The following is a 22,149-nucleotide window of genomic DNA, read 5'->3' on the forward strand; positions in this document are numbered from 1 at the left end:
CCGGAGTTCCGCGGGAGAAGGCGTGGGGCGTGTCCAGGCGGCGGGGAGACCTGGGTCAAGCTCTACGTCGCTGCGCAGCCGTCTCTCACGGGCCGGACGTGACGTAGGGAGAGTTCCGGCTTCGGCCTCTGCCGCTGCCGCCGCTACTTCAGCCCCTGCCACTGCCGCCGCCGCCGTAGGGGCTAGTTCTTTCTAAAATGGCGCCCCTAGACTTGGACAAGTATGTGGAGATAGCGCGGCTGTGCAAGTACCTGCCGGAGAACGACCTGAAGGTGAGCTCGGTCGGGGCGGGAGCGCTGCTGGTCGGGTTCGCCCCTTCCGGCGGTGGGGCGCCCGCCGGCCCGCCCTTCTCGACGCGGGACCCCCGCCGGCCTCTCGTCCCGTCTCGGTGGAGGGCCTGACGCGGTGCTGAGCGACCCGGTCCCTTTTGGCGTCGCGCGGAGGGCGGGGGTGGTCGGAAGAGCCGGAGTCCCCCGAGTGCCGTCCCGGTTCCGTAGCGGGTATCCTGAGGGATGTCGCGGCCTCGGCCCCAGGGTCGCCCCTCCTGGCCTTCGGGCCGCCGCAGGGACTCACAGCGGTGCAAAGAAGACTGCCCTCCTCTGACCCCATCCCCGGTCTCCCGGGGTCATCCCTCCGGAGCGGGTGACAGGAGCGCGGGGTCATCCCTCCGGAGGGGGTGACAGGAGCGCGGGTGGCCGGCGGGTGACAGATGCCCGGGCCATGGGAACGCGGCCCGGTGGGCGAGACGGGGAGAGAACGTCAGGGCGCCCCTCCGGTCCCGCCGCTCCTCCCGATTGTTCTTCCGAAGTGTCGGCTTTCTCCTGCCAATTCCGGTGCGAACGCCGTCCTCCCGGGCGCCGTTGAGCTCATTTAAGTGGACAAAGCAGACTTAAGTGGACACTTGAGTAGTCCCTCTATAAATTACAAGTTCTTTTCTGTTTTTTAAGTTGTTCCCCCCCCCCCCCCATCCCTTCTTAACTCGGGATTGCATTTTCTTGGTTTCTTCAAAGAGGTGAGTTTTTTGTTGCCGCGAGTCCAAGTAGCAGTAAAGGTGTGTGTGTGGCTAAAGGGATGAATGTAGGTCCTTGGACAAGTCTTGCTATTTTTGTGCGTTTGTTGAAACGAGGGCTTAGGTGCCTAGTTAGTGCTGCTCTCTTTTATTTGCTCAATTAACATTGATTTGTTTGCTGTGTGGCAAGTGGGTAAACTGCCAAGAGTTTTTGACATTGTTTTATTCTTTAAGCTGTGTTTAAAGCAATTTATCTCGGGGAATTTTTTTTTTCGCTTAAGGAAGATGTTACTGTTTTTTTCTTTTGCTGTCTCTTTTGGTACAGGAAGTTGATATTTAACGACAACCAATATGCAAAATGTTGAAAGCCGAAGGTGCTGTGGTGAATGTAACTTGTTTGTACTTATAGGTAAATGATGTGCACTATATTATAGGGGAGTCATTCTTGTGCATTTTCCCCCTAGTAGGATAATTTAAAATGAGGACAAAGCCAGTGTTAGTAGAAATGCAGCTTTCATGCTCATCTGAGTCCTTTGTGGCTTCTTTAGGAAACAAAGATCCAAGCAACATTGGGCCCCAGATCATGGAAAACTAACCAGGCATCTTTTGGTAGCATGGTTCATCCCACGAGAGAAGTGGGGTTTTGCATGTCAGTGAATCGAGGTGAAATTTTCTGTTCTTTAGCATATGTAAAGCTGTTTTAAGCTTTGTGTTTATAATTAGTAAAATGTTGCTTATTATAAAAATGTATGTTGATATTAACTTGAAATTGGATATTGAAATGATTTGGATGGTAATCAGTTGGATTTTCTTTGGACCTCTTAGTTTGATAAACAGATTTCCTTCCCACCTCAAGGAAATATTGTTAAACCATTTCGTTGCTCCTTGCAACACAAAATGGACTGTATTTGGCATGTATGTTTCTTAAGAAACTTTTTTTTAATCTTCTGGGCAACTGTTGGGGAAAATTATGAATTTTTCTTTTAAGCAAAGGCTTTTTTTTGGTCTTGGAAATGTTTTTGTCAAATTAATTTGCTCCTCTTTGGTATACTTAAAAAAATTTAAATTTGATTTTACTTCTTGGCATGAAGTGCAAACTAAAATTAGGCAGGCCAAGAAAGTATTCCAGGAGCACCTTTTCAGAGGCTTTAAAGCCAAAGTAAAAGATTCTGTGAGGAAGGAAAGTAATCATTGGGGCCACTTAATGATCATATGGAAAGATTTGTTCTGGTAGAAAAGACAGAAACTCACCGTGTTTTCGACTGACTAGAAGTTGGAGGTACTAAATAAAATAAATGCATAGGATATTCTAGATCTAATCATGATTTCTCTATGCCTAAATTGGAAGTGGTCAAATCACTAGTACTGAATCAAATTAATATAACTGTTTTGAAGGAATAAGGATAAAATATAAAAGTGAGTAAACAAAGTATAACCTTTCTTGAAAAAGAGGTCATGTGATTCTCATCCATAATAAAGGTTTCAGAGCTGATCATAGAAGATACAGATTCCATATCTGGCTCAGTGGAAGACTGAATGATAAAAAGCAGGTTTATTGAATATTTAAACTCAAGTACTTAGGCTGGTGATAGGTTCTATAACTTGAAGATTGTCAGACCTCTTAGATCAGCGGTTCTCAACCTGTGGGTCGCGACCCCTTTGGCTGTCGAAAGACCCTTTCACAGGGGTCGCCTAAGACCATCCTGCAGATCAGATATTTACATTACGATTCATCACAGTAGCAACATTACAGTTATGAAGTAGCAACGAAAATAATTTTATGGTTGGGTCACAACTTGAGGAACTGTATTTAAAGGGCCAGAAGGTTGAGAAACACTGTCTTAGATGGTTCTTAAAAGGGACATGTAAGCAAAGAAATTGCATGTTGAGTTGGTGTTCAGTTTTCTTACTGAGGAACTTAAGACAGTTACCATGGTCAGGGTTGGGAGAATACTAGTGTCTATCTCAGAGATGCAATACAAAGAATTGTGTAATTCCATGGTAACCACTTTTATGGATTAATAGTTGGTATAATCTTTATAGAATTCACTTTTTTGTTTAAGCCATCCCTGAGTTTTTTTGTATAAGGCTACCTGCTCTGCAAAGTTGTACCTCTGTCTGAAATGCCTCCATAAAGCTTCAAAGAATTCTCCCTTGCTTTTTTCCAATATTTGTTGAAGAACATTTCATAAATTCTCATTCAGCCTTCGTCTGATTTTATAGATTGTCATCATATATTGTAGTTTTTATCTTTCCATACATAGTTGTCTCTAACCTTATTGCATGTCTTATTGATCATTCTGTTTACTTGAGTTGTTTGGTTTTGCATTGTATCTTTCTTCAGGTAATGCAAGGAAAACTGAACATAGTACAGGACTTTGATACACACCATGACTTTATAAGGACCAGAAGAGTGTTTTTAAGACTGTTTTTGATAATGCCTTACATTTTGTTGGTCATTTTGGCCCCAGAATCACAGTCTCTTGTGTATTCTGAAAATAGTCTGTAACAGTGCTGTCCAGTAGAAATAAAATGCTCAGAAATATGAGCCACAAAATACATTTTTTTACTTTTTTAAATATTTTTATTGACTGTAGAGAGGAAGGGAGAGGAAGAGATAGAAACATCAGTGATGAGAGAGAATCATTGATCGGCTGCCTCCTGCACTCCCCCTACTGGGGATCAGCCCACAACCCGGGCATGTGCCCTTGACTGGAATCAAACCTATTCGCAGGCTGACGCTCTATCCACTGAGCCAAACTGGCTAGGGCGCAAAATACATTTTTTAAAAAGTGAAAAAGAAACAGATGAAATTAATTTTAGTACTATTTAACCTAATTTCATCATGTAATTAATATAAAATTACTAATGTAATATTTTCTTTTTTTTGTACTAAGTCTATGAAGTATGGTGTATATTTTACATTTATGACATGTTCCAATTAAGACCAGTCACATTTCAGGTGCTCAATAGCTACATGTGGCTGTAGGTATCTAATGGGATAGTGCACACCTCTAACAGCTCCCCAGCCCATTTCCTAGAATTGCAGAGCTGAGAGCGAATCAGAGTTCATCTAATTCTGTACCCTTCTCATTTTACTGAGGGGGTACTCAGCTTTGTAGCGTTTATGCTTTGTCTGAGGTTGTCCAACTAAGCTATGAATTAGGTGGGAAAGCCTCCTTGTGCAGAGCTCTTTCTGATTCAGTTAATAGCCTTTTTAAGATGACAAATAGCTTGCTTTTCTAGATATGTCTTCCACTTCATCACCTTTTTTTTTTCCTTAATCTTCCATTCTAAGCATGTTGGACTGCTGTCTTCTGACAACATGCTCTGTAATTCCTTGCCTCTTTGCTTCTTTTCAGTTGGTTTTTATCACCTATTTAATATGTACATAACACATATATGACATTATTTAATACTCTGTGGGTTGGGTACTAATATTTGCCTTGTTTTACAAACAGGTAACTAAAGCACAGACACATTAACTTTCCAAAGTCATGCAGCTAGTAAGTAAATGGATGAGCTGGGATTCAAACCTAGGCAAGTCTGGCTCCAGGATTCATGTCCGTAACTACCACTTATGCTTCCTCTATGCAATACCCCTCATGCCTCTTTTGAGCTTTAGCTCAGATGCCACTTTCTTCATGCAGGGTTCCTGGATTCCATAGATTCCATAGTCAGAATTATTAGTAATGATTAGAATTTACATAGCTACTTATAGTCTTCTGAGCACCTTCATGCCCATTCTGTCATTTACACAATCCTTGTGATAGGCAGAGTAGGTACTAAAGCCAGGAATTGATGAGGTTTAGGTGATTTTTACCTCAGTTACTCAGCAGAGTACATGCCTGAATTTAATTGCTAATAAATGGCTCAGTGGTTGAGCTTCGACCCAGGAACCAAGAAATCACTGGTTCAGTTCCGGGTCAGGGCACATGCCCAGGTTGCAGGCTCAATCCCAACTAGGGGGCAGCCAATAAATGATATTTCTCTGTCCTCAGGGTTTCTATCTCTATCCCTCTCCCTTCCTCTCTCACTAAAAATCAATAAAAACATATTTTTTTAAATTCCCATTCTTTTCTTTTCTATATTGACCTTTCCCCTATAGCACTTTTACTCCATTTTACCACTTACAGTATTCTGTCTTGTCTGATAGCAAATGTGTCCATCTCCACTATTAGAATACAAGCTTCTTGAGGGCCAGGGTCATATCTTTATTATATTCTCTACAGTATTAGAACATTGCCTTGTATGTGATAGACAATCAGTTAATCTAGATATGTCTAGATTTAACAACAAACATTTCTTTAAATGCTTCTTGTGTCAAGTACTGTTCCATGTGGGTGCTAGAGGTAGAATCCCATACTTGGCTCTGCCTTTGAGGGGCTCTCAGTGTAGTAGGGGAGATGTGAGAGGTAAACACATGATCATCGCATGGTGTGACAGGTGCTAAAGTAGAGGACTAAGATATTAGGAAACGTAGAAGCAGCATCTAATTCTGACGCTATCAAGGAGAAATGAGAGGATGAGCAGAGTTTGTTCAGGTAGACAAAACAGGAAGGAAAGAACATGCAAGCAGAATAAATACCATGTGCCATGGTATAGCTTAATCTGAAAGAAAGAACATAGTTGATTCGGGGAATTTGAGGCAGTTGGTATGCCTGGAATTGGTGCTGGGAGGACATGCAGAGGACAAAATCATGGCAAACTAGGCTGATAAATTTGGATTTTCATCTTTTAGGTGGTACGTGGATAAACACGTTGAAATGTTTTTATATTTTAGGGGAAAACATTCTGTGACTTTTTGATATTGTTTAAAATGTGACTAAAAATAAAGTAGATTCAAAGAAAACTATTATAGGAATACACTGTTGTATGTAGTAGGAGTATGACAAAATCTTGATGATGCTACTTGAATGGATTATGGAAAACACTGCCATAAACAGAGGAGTGTCCTTGAGAGATTTTTAAGGAAGTGACAGTAGGTTTTAGAAATATTATGGCAACATTGTGAACCATGAATTGGAATGGGATAAGAATGTCATAGAAACAATAGACCAAGTGACATGAGAATTTGAAGTATAATAGGACCTGTTGACAGAATAGGTCTAGGTCAGTGGTCGGCAAACTCATTAGTCAACAGAGCCAAATATCAACAGTACAACAATTGAAATTTCTTTTGAGAGCCAAATTTTTAAAACTTAAACTATATAGGTAGGTACATTGTTATTAACTTAATTAGGGTACTCCTGACTGACTGGCTCACTCAACTTGTGCATGAATCGCGCGCGCCTCCCCCGCCCAGCATCTCCCGTTGCCCAACCGACTGACACCCCCCACTTCTTCAAAATAGACTCGCCCAGGCCGAAAACCGACTTCTGCGCATGGGCCACGAAGTTTCAGTCGCACTGTACTTGCGTGCCTGCACGTGGTATTTTTATGGAAGAGCCACTCTCAAGGGGCCAAAGAGCGGCATGTGGCTCGGGAGCCGCGGTTTGCCGACCACTGGTCTAGGTTATGAGGTAGAGGGAAGAGTTCAATTTAATCTCTTAGTTTCTGGCATGGATAACTTAGTTAATACTATAACTAGATTAAGGAATGCAAGGGCGTTTGGTTTGGGCATACTGGATTTGAGATGCTGCTAAGCCAAGACATTGAGGTAGAAATGTTCAGAAGACTTGGATACACAGGTTGGTTAGTTAACAAATATTTACTGATTGCCATATGTGCTCCAGGCACTGTTCCAGTAGTATTAAGCTCAGGAGAAAGGTCTGTTACCAGTAGTTCTCAACTGGGGATGATTTGCACTCATGAGGATGTTTGGCACTGTCTGGAGACATTTTTATTTGTCACAGCTTGCGGGGTGGGGGTGGGGGGAATGTAACTGTGGCTATCTAGTGGGTGTAGAAGCCAGAGATGTTGCTAAACATCCTATAATTCACTGGACAGAGGCCCCCCACAATAAAGAATTATCAGTAGTAATGCTGTGGTGGAGAATTTAAAGCCCAGTGTATCTGAGGGACTAGAGGTAACAGGGGGACAGGAGCAGGAAATAGAATGGAACGCCCCAACCGGTTTGGCTCAGTGGATAGAGCGTCCGCCTGCGGACTCAAGGGTCCCAGGTTCGATTCCTTTCAAGGGCATGTACCTTGGTTGCGGGCACATCCCCAGTAGGGAGTGTGCAGGAGGCAGCTGATCGATGTTTCTCTCTCATCGATGTTTCTGGCTCTCTATCCCTCTCCCTTCCTCTCTGTAAAAAATCAATAAAATATATTAAAAAAAGAAAGTAGAATGGAACCATGAACAAGTATCTTGAGGAAAAGTAGACAAGGGAAGTAGGGTATCCTAAGAATGGGGGCTATGAACCCCTACTTGTTCAAGGATTAGGAATTAATTGGGCACCATGGGGAGAGGTGGGTGTAGTTTGCCCTAAATTTGGGGTAAGATTAAGAATCTTGCCTTAGTGCCTGTTTTGGAGCAGTAAGTGTAATCACGCTTCCTACAAACCAAGCAGCAAAACAAAGATGTGAAGGGCTTTGGAGGAGCTTCTCCCATGGCAAGGCTGGATTCTGTGGGGCCACTGTATGTATAGTTGACTGACATATGTAGACTTCGTACTGAGATTTCAGACTTCTTATTTTTGTGTTTGCTTGATATGAATTTGTAAGCTACTGCTGAACTGGAGAGATGAGAGGCAATGGCTTTAGCTTAGAGACTTAACTCCAAATCCTCAGTTGGGATTGCAGATGTGGCAGTTATAGGAGGCAGCTTTTACTTTACTCAAGTTAGTGTTCCTGACTTCAGGTTAAAGATGCTGCCTGAGTAATTTACATTCTCCAGGCCTTTGAGATTGGCAGGGTTTCACAGTGATGTTCTTTTTCAGTCTGCTGTTACTTTCAGATCAGTACGGGGGTATGGGTCAGTCTCCTTCAGTTCTGGAGGCCTCATGGGCTAGGAGAGCCAGTCATATGTTAGTGCAAATTCTGGCACATTCAAATATGGTAGCTATGAGATTCCCTCATGAAACTGTGCTGTGATTAGTTTAAAAGTGTTAATTAAATGATCACTTACTTTGTTCTCATAGGATACAGAGTGGTTAACAAAGATGCATTCAGTATAGCAAGATAAATATTCAGAATAAGTAAGAAAAGTGAGACAAAAAGAAAATAAAGATAGGAAACCACGATGAAGCCAGAAGTAAGAATATATATAAAATAAAAGCTGTGATGATCAGGTTACTTCTTTGAGATTAGGCCCTAAGTTTTCTGGGAGCGAACGAAAGGTAGGAACTGATCAATTAAAAAATCCAGAGTCTGCCCTAACTGGTTTGGCTCAGTGGATAGAGCATCGGCCTGCGGACTCAAGGATCCCAGGTTCGATTTTGGTCAAGGGCATGTACCTTGGTTGCGGGCACATACCCAGTAGGGGGTGTACAGGAGGCAGCTGATCAATGTTTCTCTCTCATTGATGTTTCTAACTCTCTATCCCTCTCCCTTCCTCTCTGTAAAAATCAATAAAATATATTAAAAAAATTCAGAGCCTATAAGATGATAAAAACAAGCTTCTCGGGTAATCACATTTATCCTTGATAGAGACATTCCTTCCCTGGGTCCTCCTTGAAGGCAACTGTTTAATCACAGCATCCTGTGTACCTTATTTATAGTCTGCACAGTGACAAGCTCTGTAGAGGACTGTTTCTACAATGTCCCTTACTACAGGTTGGTGGCATGACTGTAAAGTGCAGTCTGGGAAAGGAGGGCAGTATAATGCAGGGTGAGGACAGGCCTCTTTAGAGGACAATCTGACTTAATTCAGGGTGGAATTTATAATAGGTTTATTTGGGTAACATTTTAATAATTGATTTTTAAAGGAGTATAAACAATGGGGTCCTCAAATTTACAAGTAACCAACAGTACCTGAGAGTAAGCAAATAGAAAGGTCAACATTGCAGGAAACAGAGAACTTTTCTTTCCCAGAGATGCATTCTGTAAAGAAGAGTGGGAGATGAGCTTCTTTGGCAGCTTGTGTCAGAGGATGTGTTGGGAGAAACATTTAAATTGTATTCATGGTATGAGCTCTCACCTTCATTAATGGAAGTTAGGACTCTTTGTAAATGATGTGAAATTTGAAAGAGAGTGTGGATAGGACAAGTGCCTGAAAACTCTGTCCACTCTTGTACAAATGACAGCAAAGCACATCTACAAATACTTTTTTTTAAAATAGATTTTTCTGATTTCAGAGAGGAAGGGAGAGGGAGAGAGAGATAGAAACATCAATGATGAGAGAGAATCATTGATCGGCTGTCTCCTGCATGCCCCCCACTGGGGTTCTAGCGCACAACCTGGGCATGTGCCCTTGACCGGAATCGAACCCGGGACAGTCCTCAGGCCAGTGCTCTATCTACTGAGCCTAGACTAGCGCTCTACAAATACTTTTGGTGGGATTCTCTTTGAGGAGGTTTGGTGAGTGTACCTGAACAAATATTCCAAGTATTTATACCTAAGAAAGGTGGGTAAGCCCTACCTGGTTTGGCTCAGTGGATAGAGCATCCACCTGTGGATTTAAGGGTCCTGGGTTCGATTCCAGTCAGGGACACATGCGTAGGTTGTGGGCTTGATCCCCAGTTGGGGGCATGCAGGAGGGAGCCAATCAATGATTCTCTCTCTCATCATTGATATTTCTCTCTCTCTCTCCATTTCCCTTCCTCTCTGAAATAAATAAAAATATATTAAATTAAAAAAGTTGGGTAAGATTCTGAAATAGGTACTTTAAAACATCACTATATTGTTTTATTTTTGAAATTGTACAGTAGCAGAAAAAATTATTTTAAATATTAATTGCTACTCTGTGAAACTAACCTGAAAAGAGTAGTGCTCTTTATTCTGGCAAGATGAGAATGAAAGTGGTAATGAAAGACTATTAAAAACAACACAGGCCAAACATGGCATATTTGTTCTTTGGAACTAACCTTAAGCTACATGGAAGTGAGTTAGAGTTTGAAAAAATGCAAATAGTAGGTTGTAAACTTTGGGAGCTAACTACTGTAAACAATCCCAGAATCATCAAAGAGCAGCTTCCTATCAAACAATTTAAGTATTAGTTCTTGTTTTTTTGTCATGTGATCCTTAGTTTTAATATTGTAGTAAAAGGTTGCATTTTATCTTTTCTCCTTACAGCGGCTATGTGACTATGTTTGTGACCTCCTCTTGGAAGAGTCAAATGTTCAGCCAGTATCAACACCAGTAACAGTGTGTGGAGACATACACGGACAGGTAAAATTTCATAAGCAGATTTTTAGCTTTGTACTGTCCATAGTACATGTGTATTTCCATTTGTGCTGCAAAAAACAAATAAAAACAAACAAAAAACAACAGCTGGTAGTTGGCTAGATTACTTCAGTCTGTATGACTGTTAACTCTTACAGTGAATAAAGCAGTGGTCAGATTATTCATGGAGTTTGTTGGAATTATGCTTGCAAAGTAAATAGAATGCAGCACTATTGTTCAGTGGAAAGCGGGAGATATAAAACACAAATGTGGACTGCTCATAGTTATTATGATTAATTGGAGATGCTTTCCTTGGTGGGAATGAGAATAGCAAAGGTTCAGAAAGAAAATTGTTGGCGTGTGATTTCACAGCAAGTCACTGCTAGAATTTATTTTTTCATCTGCTGGGTTTTTGTTTGTGTTTGAGAGTTTCAAGGCAGGAAGGGCACATGTCATCTTTAGATTCTTGATGTCAGTGTTTAGCCTAGTTGGAAACCTGTGTGTTTATAAAGTTTTTTTTTAAATAGGGAAATGAAAGATGAACTGAATACTCATATCTTGCTGTATGCATATAATGGAATTTGGGCTACACAACAGATATACACTGTGAACAATATAGTATTTATGAATGCTAACAGGACTTACTGTCTTCTGACAATTTTGCCTTACATATGACTACTTAAAGGAGCAGAAATGTGGGTAAATAGATTGTGTTTAGGGGATGGCTGCTCAATGAGTAAAATCCTACTTTGACTACTTATAGGGTTCTTTTTGGCTTTCAGTCTGTTCTCTGAAGGTTGAGATTATAATAAATCTCACATCTGCATGTTCTCAGCTTCTAAATAGATACCCCATTATGTCAAATGTGATCTGTTAGTAGATTTTAGGAGTGAATTTCTTAAAATTTTCATGTAACTTCTCTCTAAAACTATAATAAACATTTATATTTTACATAACATAAAGGATATGAATATAAGCAGTTTCTTAATACATTCATAAGAGCTGGAATAAACCAAGCAATGTTTTCCTCTCTTAAAACATTAAAGTTGCCCTAGCCGATTTGGCTCAGTGCATAGAGCATTGGCCCACAGACTGAAGGGTCCCGGGTTCGATTCTGGTCAAGGACACATACCTGGCCCAGTCTGGGGCGTGTGCAGGAGGCAACCAATCAATGTGTCTCTTTCACATTGATGTTTCTCTTTCTGTCTCTCCCCCTCCCTTCCGCTCTCTCTAAAAATCAATGGAAAAATATCCTCGGATGAGGATTAACAAAAAAATAAATAATAAATAAAAATAAAGAAACTTAGTGTACTGATCTGACTTGCTTAAAAAAAAAAAAGTTGAGGGGTTGCCCAGCTGATGTGGCTCAGTGGTTGACCTAGGAACCAGGAGGTCACAGTTTGATTCTTGGTCAGGACATATGCCCAGGTTGCGGGCTTGATCCCCAGTGTGGGGCATGCAGGAGGCAGCGGATCAATGATTCTCTCTCATCATTGATATTTCTATCTCTTCCTCTCTGAAATCAATAATAATATATTAAAAAATTAAATTGAGGGGTTATCAAGAACTTTTCAATATGTGAATTACAGTCATGATCAAAGGTCAGGAACTTAGAGACAATTTCAGATTACGAAAATTAATTGAAATCATAAAATTGTACTTCTGTATTACTTCAGTCAAATGTATAGTATTTGCTAACATTTATCTTGTGTTTTGAGATTAACAAAGTGCTTTTTCGCATAGTCCCTGTAAAATTTTCTCAAGGGTTCTTTACGATTGGATCATTTTGTAGAGAAGGAAACTGAGACTAAAAGATTGAAGAATTAGCCCAAACTCTCACAGCAATTAAGGGACAGAGCAGAGATTTGAACTCATTTGGATGCTCAGTAGTCCATGTTAATTTAAGACTACCACCAAACTGTGAACATTATTTCATTTGTACTTGACCCTTTAAAACAATTGCTAATCAAAAACATGGGACTTGGAGAGCTTGTAACAGTCTGTTGATTGAGTAAACTAAATGTAAGATATGCCCTTTGGGACTTGTATAGTTGTCTTTCCCTTGGGCTAGTTCTGGAATTGCAGGATTGGGTTATAAGTATAAATAAACATGCTGGCAAGCATATACAGCTGTCCCTCGGCATCCTTAGGAGATTGGCTCCAGGACCTCCCACAAATACCAAAGTCCTGGGATGCTCAAGTTCCTTATACAAAAATGGCATAGTATTTGCATATAACTTACGCACATCCCCACATATACTTTAAACCTAGATTACTTGTAATACCTAAAACAGTGTAAATGCTATGTAAATAGTTGTTTAAGGAATAATGACAAGAAAAAAACGTCTGCACATGTTCAGGCCTACAATTATTGTAGACCTAATACATGGTACATGTCAACAGAAACATAACGTTCCCTGTTCCCCCACCCCTGGTCCCAAATATTTTCGATATACTGTTGGTTGAATGGGGATGAGTCTGCAATAAGAGTCTGGGAATCTGCAGATACTGCTAAGAAGCATTGAAGCAGTGTAATCTAGTGAGTAGAGGGTGGACTTCAGTGTCAGAGAGTTGGTTTTAAATCCTGACTGGGCTATGTACTGCCTGTTTAAAAAGCCACTTCAACCCTAGCCCTAGCCCGTTTGGCTCAGTGAATAGAGTGTCAACCTGTGGACTGAAGGGTCCCAGGTTCAGTTCCAGTCAAAAGGCACAGGCCCTGGTTGCGGGCTCGATCCCCAGTAGGGGGCATGCAGGAGGCAGCTGATCAATGATTTTCTGTCGTCATTGATGTTTCTATTTCTCCCTTCCTCTCTGAAATCAATAAAATATATATCCTAATAAAGAGGGAATATGCTAATTGATCCTCATGTCATCGCAAAATGGCGGTGCCCACAGCCAATAAGGAGGGAATATGCTAATTGACTGCCATGCCCTCAAAGATGGTGGTGCCCACAGCCACAAGATGGCAGCCCCACCGGGGCCTTGCCGCCAGCCTGCCTCCGAAGTCCCCCATTCCCCTCAGCCCCCTAGCCACCCAGGGCCGCCTGAGGCTCAGGTAACCAGGGCCGGCCGGGGCTTGCGCTGCTGGCAGTGGCAGCAGAGGTGTGATGGGGGCGTCGCCTTCCCCAGATTGCCAGGTCAGCTCTCATCCCTGAGGGCTCCCGGACTGTGAGAGGGGGCAGGCCAGGTTGAGGGACACCCCCTCCAGTGCATGAATTTTCATGCACCGGGCCTCTAGTGTGTGTGTGTGTGTGTGTGTGTGTGTGTGTGTGTGTGTGTGTGTCACTTCATCTAGCTTATAAGTTCTTTTTTAAAAAAATATATTTTTATTGATTTCAAAAGGAAGGGGGAGAGAGAGAGAGAGAGGAAAAGAAAGAGAGAGAGAGAGAAACATCAATGATGAGGGAGAATCATTGATTGGCTGCCTCCTTAAAGTTAAAATTAGCTGCTTAAGACTTATGAAACAGTTACAAGGGGGGAATGCTTTATTTCAGTAGTTAATATTTAAATGTCAGTTTTGTTCACTGTTACTAAGATTCCTGTACAGTTTTAACCATTAGAAATTTAATACTTATTAGTGTTTTATTTTCAAGTTAAAAAATAAATGTGTTGGAAATTATTAGTTGTGGTAGGTATAGTTTATTATAGAAAAACTGGTTTTCTTTAAGAATTAGATTAGGGAATCTAGTAGACTGGAGTTACCAAATGTGTAGTTTGTCATTTACCAATTTTTAGTCAAATAGAATTAGGTGAAATATGCAGTTCCTTTTTACTAATTATCAAGAAGACATTCTACATTTGTGGGGGCTGAGGGTCCACATCAACAGTATACTGTAGGAAGGTAGGTTGACCTGTTCTGTATCGTGAAAGTTTATTCTTTGAAAGAAATTTTTTACCCACTTCTTTCCTTATCTTTATCTCATTGAAATAGATGTTGAATATGTGATGGGATGGTTAGGTGAGCTTATTGACAAGTTACGTAACTGATAAATGATTTCAAATTCTCAAGTAATAGGTGAAGAGATAGATGTATGAAAGAAATTTAAGAGGGAGGCCTATAACATTAATGATCTAGGAATGACTTTAATGGTAACTGAGATTTATTTTAATGCTTTCCTTTTTTAAGGCTTGGAGCTGTGTGCTTGGCAACTTTGCTTATACTTTTTTCTTTTTATTGTTAGTATTTGAAGTTCTCATAATTAACTGCTTCTTTACACATTTTGCTCTCAGTTTTATTATTTTACTCCTTCATAGGAGTTTGTAATCAACATATATTGCCTTTCTTTTATAGTTTTATGACCTTTGTGAACTATTCAGAACTGGAGGTCAGGTTCCTGACACAAACTACATATTTATGGTATGTAAAAACCAGTGACATCAAGTACTTATTTAAAAAGGAAAAAGATCTGTCTTATTACATGTAAATTACATGATAATTTTATTACATGTGATAATCACTATTTAAATATCTAAAAAGGTGATTCTGTACCTTCCTACATTTTTCTGTGTCCTTTAGTTGAGAATAATTGCTTTAGTAAACTGCTGAATACGTAAGAATGGGTTGTAGCCCTCAGTAATGGTTGGGAAGAAAAATATCCTAGAACCGTTAGTTTAAGGCATACATCTTTAATTTATTGTTACTTTACCAAACTTTTTTGAGTATTCATATTTATGTTATTAATCTATGGATTGATGAATATGCATACAGACACATTTGCTATGAAGATGCATATTTGCTTACTTTCAGAATGTAATGTTACTGTTTTACTTTTTCTGTGTCTTCCTTCTGTAAGTTTCTGAGGCACTTTCCTATTATTCCTTTAGCTGTTTTCTTGTTGGTTTAAAATTGGCCCAAGTAAAACATTAATGGGAAGTATAAATAGCATGTCATCACATGCCATTGTTAAATACAAAGCTGAACATGGAACACTGTTACTAGGATAATTATGGTGTTTGCTTTTACAAAAGAAAACAAAACTATTCAAGTTGGTAGCTCTTCTGATTCAGTTAAGATATTTTTGAAATTTATTTAAAATTTTTGATTTACACATTATCTTTTTGAAACATGTTACTGTGGGTAATAGAGAATTGAAAAAATGGTGGTTTTGCAGGGAAAAATCATTGAAGAATTGTACTGCAGGTATGTGTAGGCCTCCTGAATTGTGGACTAACACAAACACTAGTAAAAACAGCCTATTTACTTCCATTGGAATTTTTTGTTAAAACTCAATTTCCAAATAATTCAGTGTGTATCTCTTCATTTTTGTTATTTTGGGCTGTGTCTCTGATTTTTGTGCACTTTGGTATAATTTTTAAAATATATTGTTGCCATTGTATTGTTTGTAACTGTAATCTTTTACTTTACAGGGTGATTTTGTAGACAGAGGTTACTATAGTTTGGAGACCTTCACTTACCTTCTTGCACTAAAGGCTAAATGGCCTGATCGTATTACACTTTTGCGAGGAAATCATGAGAGTAGACAGATAACACAAGTTTATGGATTTTATGGTAAGACCTTCTGTTTCTCTGATTCTGAACATTATTTTACATTCCTCTTTGGGGAGACAACACACAAGTCATACATGTGCTTTATAGTAAACTTAGAAAATACAGATAATCTTTTTCCACTTTCTCGCCCTTTAACTTTCTCTCTTCCCCCAATCAGTGGGAAATCTTACCATGGAGAGAGAACCATTCTTAAGTTTTTGGTGTACATCTTTCTAGATCAGTGCCTCAAAGCACTGTCCTTAGTTTGCCTTACTGGAATCATCTGGGGTGCTTGTTAGAAATGCAGATCGCTGGGCCCTCATTGTCAAAGCTAAATGTTCTGCATATTCAAGTTTAAGAATTTATTTTATATATATATATATATTTGTGTGTGTGTGTTGTATAATATATGTGTGTGCATACACACCACACTAAAATGGGATCACACTTGCTTTTTTCATTTAATATTGTGACCTGCCTTTTTACTTCATTAATTTTTTTTAAGGACATTTCTTTATTGATTCCAGAGAAGAAGGGAGAAGGAGAGAGAGATAGAAACATCAGTGATGAGAGAGAATCATTGATTGGCTGCCTCCTGCACACCCCATACTGGGGATTGAGCCTGCAACCCAGGCATGTGCCCTTGGCCGGAATCGAACTTGGGACCCTTCAGTCCACAGGCTGACGCTTTATCCACTGGGCCAAGCTGGCTAGGGCTTTATATTATACTGTATGGATATCCTGTAATTGATTTAACCAGTCCCTTTAACATTGGATATTGGAGTTATTTTTAAGTTGCTGATATACACATAGCTGAATTAATATCCTTTTATATACATACTGGAAGCCCATTGCACGAAGATTCGTGCAATAGGCCTTCCTTCCCCTGGCTGCTGGCACCGGTTTTCCTCCGGCACCCGGGACCCAGGCCTTTGATCCGGCCACAACCGGGCTTGGCTTCTCCGCTGCGGCTGCAAGCGAGGCTTGGCTTCTCCGCTGCAGGTGCAGCGGAGAAGCCAAGCCTCTTCAGTCTTCAGTCTTCAGTCTTCAGTCTTCAGTCTTCAGTCTTCACTCTGGCCGGAGCCTTCAGTCTTTGCGCCGCACCTGTGCATGAAATTAACCACCATCTTTGTTGGGTTAATTTGCATAGTCGCTCTGATTGGCTGGTGGGTGTAGCGGAGTGACACCAATTTGCATGTTTCTCTTTTATTAGTGTTGATATATGATATCCCAAGGATATATAAATATCCTTTTACATATATATTAAAAATGTGTGCTTGTTCCAGAGAATCTCAGGATATCAGGGATTAGAAATAGAACTCAGAAAAACAAACATAAAAACAGAAATAGAACTCATCCATTAAAAACAAAATACCTGGTAGCTTCTGCTTTGGCCCGTGTGGCTCAGTTTGTTGAGCATAGTCCTGTGCACCAAAAGGTCTGTTTTTTATTTTTATTTTATTTTATTGTTTAAAGTATTACAAATAGTAGTACATATGTCTCCTTTTTTCCCCCCACTGTAAAGGTCTGTGTTTTGATTTCTAGTCAGGACACATGCCCAGGGGATGTGCAGGAGGCAGCCCATCGATGTTTCTCTTTCTCCCTCTCTCTTCCTCTCTTTCTAAAATCAGTTAAAAATTTTTTAAAAATTATTTAAAAGCAAAATAGCTGTTTTTATAAAATTTTTATATGGTTGAGAGTTTTAATAAACATGGTTAAGAAGTTCTTTGAAGGAGGTAGACAGAAGAATTGTTGAGTTTATTAATAGGAATTTTTCCTTGCGCACAAGGTAGATATTGAGAGATTTGAAAATAAATTTATAACCCTTTAGTTTTAGATTTTACATTTTGAATTATTTTCTATCATTATAAAGATAAGCTGGACTCTCTTACTAGTTTAAGCTGAATTCCTGTTGTCCTAATATTTGATGTATTCTTCGTTTATTAACATTTTTATTCATTTATTATTTTAAAAAATATTTGTATTTATTTCAGAGAGGAAGGGAAAGGAGAGAGAGATAGAAACATCAATGATGAGAGAGAATCACTGATATGCCTCCTGCATGCCCCCCACCGGGGATCAGGCCTGCAACCCAGTCATATGTCCTGACTGCGAATCGAACAGTGAACCTCTGGTTTGTAGGTCAATGCTCAATCACCAAGTCACACTAGCTGGGCTATTTTTTTTTTTTTTATTAATTTAGAGAGAAGGAGGAAGGGAGAGCGACAGAAACATTGATTGGTTGTTCCACTTATTCATGCAATGAATGGTTAATTCTTGTATGTATCCTGATGGGATCAAACCCCCACCTTGGCATGTTGGGAGGATGCTCTAACCAACTGAGCTACCTGGCCAGGGCTGTATTCTTTATTTTTATTGGCAGATTCAGAATTTCATTACTGAGAACTCTCCTGTTTGTTTTATAGATGAGTGCCAAACCAAATATGGAAATGCTAATGCCTGGAGATACTGTACCAAAGTTTTTGACATGCTCACAGTAGCAGCTGTAAGTTTATATGAATCTTTCTAAAGCCACAACGTATTTTCTTGCCAATAACACTTTGCATATTTTTATCTAATTGCCATCTTAGTTATATTGATATTATTATGATTCATTGGTGAATTTGGATATAACTGAATTTATTATTATATGTTCAACTCTTTGTTATCCTTTTTGTTAGTTAATAGATGAGCAGATTTTGTGTGTTCATGGTGGTTTATCTCCTGATATCAAAACACTGGATCAAATTCGAACCATTGAACGGAATCAGGAAATTCCTCATAAAGGAGCATTTTGTGACCTGGTTTGGTCAGATCCTGAAGATGTAGATACTTGGGCTATCAGTCCCCGAGGAGCAGGTTGGCTTTTTGGCGCAAAGGTCACAAATGAGGTAAAGTCAACATTTTTGGAAAAGTGGTTTTTTGGTTGCTAATGAAGTACACAAAGAACTGTGGTGGCTATAGATAACAAACTTATAGTCTAGTTTACTCAAACTATGGTGGTTATGGATATAAAATTTCTCATCTAGTTTATCATATATATATATATTTCCTTAATAATCAAATGAGGTGAATAATGAAAGCACCTCCTTCAGCATCTACTTGGTAACATATGTAAAATAAATGTTTCTTTTCTTCCAAATATTGCAATTAAGTAATGAGATTAAGCAAGGGCAAGAAAGGCAACTTAAAAAAATATATTTTTTTTCATATTTATGTTTTAGTTGAGATACAATTGACATTTAACACTTAACATTGTATTAGTTTTAGGTGTACAACATAATGACTTGATATATGTGTATATTGTGAATGGGCAACTCTTTGAGGTTCAACTATTTACACACACACACACACACACACACACACACACAGATGAGCTATATTGGGAAGTAATCCAACGTGGAATCAGAGAGCTAGGTTCAAGTTATTTATTCTGTCTGAATCTGTTTCATTACACTGAAAAAGGATAGTAAATCTCAGAATTTTTGCAAGAATCATACTAAACACTCAGTAAATCATAGATATGGTAACAATATGTTTATTGTTAAACCATAAGAACTTTGTTTCATATCTGATAGTACTTGTAGGATGCTTTTCTTCCGGAAACTTCTAGTTATGTGACTGATGTTTTCTAAACTCTTTACTAGTCTCAGGCCACAATGACTCTATACCTATAACTCATTGAAATTATTGGGGGTAACTATAGAGTTGGCTTTATAATCATGAGAACCGTATTTAGTAACAGGATTTATACTTTATTTAAGTGTTTATTTTATTATATATGTAGGTTGATATTTTTAAAAAGAATATGCTGGATACTTAACCAATCCTTTCTAAATTGCAGTTTGTTCATATCAACAACTTAAAACTCATCTGCAGAGCACACCAACTAGTGCACGAAGGCTATAAGTTTATGTTTGATGAGAAGCTGGTAACAGTATGGTCTGCACCTAATTACTGCTATCGTTGTGGAAATATTGCTTCAATAATGGTCTTCAAAGATGTAAATACAAGAGAACCAAAGTTATTCCGGGCAGTTCCAGATTCAGAACGTGTTATTCCTCCCAGAACAACGACGCCGTATTTCCTTTGAGGCCTGCGCCCATCCTGCTGACCGGTCACATTTTCTGCCCTCTTCTTACCCCAACTTTCGTGTATTACCCTCTATAATATACTTTTTATTGAGCACTTTGCTGCTGAAATGCTGCCTCTTGCCTTTTTTTATTTTAAATTATCTAAATTTATTGTTTGTTATGGTGTCTATAACAATGTTTTCCTATCAGTTTTCTCCCCCATCCCATCCCCACCTTGGACTCATCTGAGAAGACTTGAGAAATGTCTTAATACTCATACTGCTGCATGTAGCTCTTGCTTATTTACTGGTCTGGGGGAAACAAGATGTGTTTCCTTTTTAAAAAAGCCAATTGACAGAACAGACGACACTGAAATACTCCTTTGTATCATTCAGGCTTTTGTTTTAGTTCGGTAAGTTTTAAGAAATTTCAGCAGCAAAGTTGTTATTCAGTGGGCACGATGGACTGCCAATGCCTCGAGTTATGTATACTTGTCCCAGCTGTAAACTTCATTGTCCTTTGTTGGATATTTTAAGTGGATATAAAATAAATTGGTCTAAAGGGCTGCCCTCCTTGTTGTGTTTTTAAATTTGAGTTAAAAACTGCTACAGCTTATGATTTTGTACATTAAGATAATTGTATTGGTCTTTTTTCAGATTCCTTGTATTTTTAAATAAAGTAATCTTAAATAAAACCCAGATAGGTTTAAAGTGTTAGAAATTTTAAACAGCTTACATTGTTAGCTTAAAGTTACTCTTTTTTCTTTTTTCCTAGTCAAGAGTTCTTGACCCTTTGGTTATTGAGTTTAAAACTTCAACTGAAATTCAGTACTATTTATTTAAGAAAAAAAATCACTAAACTGTGCCTAAGAACATAACTGCCATATTAATGTTTTGGTTTATATCCTCTATAGTAATAGAAAAACATTTAATACTTGTAATGCTGATATGTTCATTTGATACCAATTGAGTAAAATGTGATCAATCCAGTTTACAATCTATCATGAGTATTAAGTAATATCTATGTACTTTTCAATAGGAATCATTTTCTTGCTGTAACACTTGACCTTAACTTTTAGAAAGTGTTCTTTTTTTTTAAACTGCAACTGGAAAGGTTGAAAAGTCAGGACTCTTATATTTGTGAACTGTAATCTGAAGCAGGTTTTAAAAAGTGTGGAAAGAAACAAATTGTCCTTTTTTGTAAAGGTCTGTGATACCATGTTTCGGCTTTGTGTAAGTAATTTGAATATCCAAAGGATTGTGGTGATCAGTCCTTGATATGCAACGTCCGCTTAATAAGGACAAGTGTTCCAGTGTCTCTTATGACTGTGGTCATAAATGATGTTGGAATTTACCATTTTGTGAAATAGTTGGTATCCTTTTACTACTATAGTTAATTTTTGTCATTCCAGGAAATCTTTGTGAAGCCAGCCAATTAATAAAGCACTTTAGCATCTGTTCAGGTAGTTGTGAAAACCAACTTTTCCCCTTCAGGATAAGAACTTCCAGGTTACCTAAAAATGCAATAAAAATCTTTATAGTCTACGCTTCTTGGCACATAATTTTTCATTAGGGTTTTCTTTTATTAAATGAGCACAACACTGTTTTGATTTTTTTCTACAGTCACCCAGCTACTTGTGTAGTTTTTAATTGTATAGCTGTATGAAAGAAGTGGCTAAGACATTTGCTGCACACACTTGAACTGTTGGGTCAGTAGCTTTGTGTCATTGCCCTGACCCCAGTGTAATTCAGGGGGAAAGTTATTAATTAATCTTACAGGGATATGTAGCTATGTATTTTACTTAATTGTTAAACACTGGAAATTAATGATGCAGACAACTAGCTCTCTGCAGTATTTTTTTCCTGTTACCATAAATTGTTTGTTTGTTTGTTTGTTTGTTTGTTTTTATTAATCCTCACTGGAGAATATTTCTTCCATTGCTTTTTTTAGAGACAGTGGAAAGGAGGGAGGGAGAGAGAGAGAAAAACACCTATGCGAGAGACAGAGAGAGAGACATTGGTTGGTTGCCTCCCACATATGGGGAACATACCTGCAATCCAGGTATGTGCCCTTGACCAGGAATTGAACCTGCGACCCTTGTGGTGCATGGGCCAACATTCTAATGCTGAGCTGCACCTGCAAGGGCTCCTGTTACCATAAATTGTATTTATGTGCTTGCTCCCCTCTGCTTTTAAATGGTACCAGTGAAACCAGTAACCCTGAGCCCTCCCTTCCCGTTTGACACTCCCTAGCTTAGATTGATGTAGTTTTAGTTATCCCTGTAATGTGACATTTTTAAGTCGTGGTATACTG

General features: G+C 39.1%; 1 protein-coding gene across 3 annotated transcripts; it reads left to right on the top strand.

Moving 5' to 3' along the window:
- The first annotated feature begins 48 nt into the window (after positions 1 to 48).
- On the top strand, positions 49 to 20,402 carry PPP6C (protein phosphatase 6 catalytic subunit). 3 transcript variants are annotated; one of them, XM_006096249.3, is made up of 7 exons: positions 49 to 272; positions 10,186 to 10,281; positions 14,567 to 14,632; positions 15,643 to 15,784; positions 18,190 to 18,269; positions 18,445 to 18,654; positions 19,608 to 20,402. In XM_006096249.3, exons 1-7 carry the CDS (start codon positions 198 to 200, stop codon positions 19,854 to 19,856), a joined length of 918 nt encoding a protein of 305 aa, XP_006096311.1. In that variant the 5' UTR covers positions 49 to 197; the 3' UTR covers positions 19,857 to 20,402. The 3 variants fall into 3 exon arrangements, with proteins under 3 accessions (XP_006096311.1, XP_023615864.1, XP_023615865.1); XM_023760096.1 differs by lacking the exon at positions 14,567 to 14,632; XM_023760097.1 differs by lacking the exon at positions 10,186 to 10,281.
- The last annotated feature ends 1,747 nt before the right edge of the window (positions 20,403 to 22,149 follow it).

Source organism: Myotis lucifugus, unplaced genomic scaffold (genome assembly GCF_000147115.1).
Source record: "Myotis lucifugus unplaced genomic scaffold, Myoluc2.0 scaffold_173, whole genome shotgun sequence".
Taxonomy (NCBI): Eukaryota; Metazoa; Chordata; class Mammalia; order Chiroptera; family Vespertilionidae; genus Myotis; species Myotis lucifugus.

Excerpts from the sequence above, each read along its gene's own strand:
- PPP6C (XM_006096249.3), top strand. The coding sequence starts at position 198 with ATGGCGCCCCTAGACTTGGACAAGTATGTGGAGATAGCGCGGCTGTGC. Across the intron at positions 14,633-15,642 it reads ACACAAACTACATATTTATG|GGTGATTTTGTAGACAGAGG; the intron begins GTATGTAAAAAC and ends TTTACTTTACAG. Across the intron at positions 15,785-18,189 it reads ACAAGTTTATGGATTTTATG|ATGAGTGCCAAACCAAATAT; the intron begins GTAAGACCTTCT and ends TTTGTTTTATAG.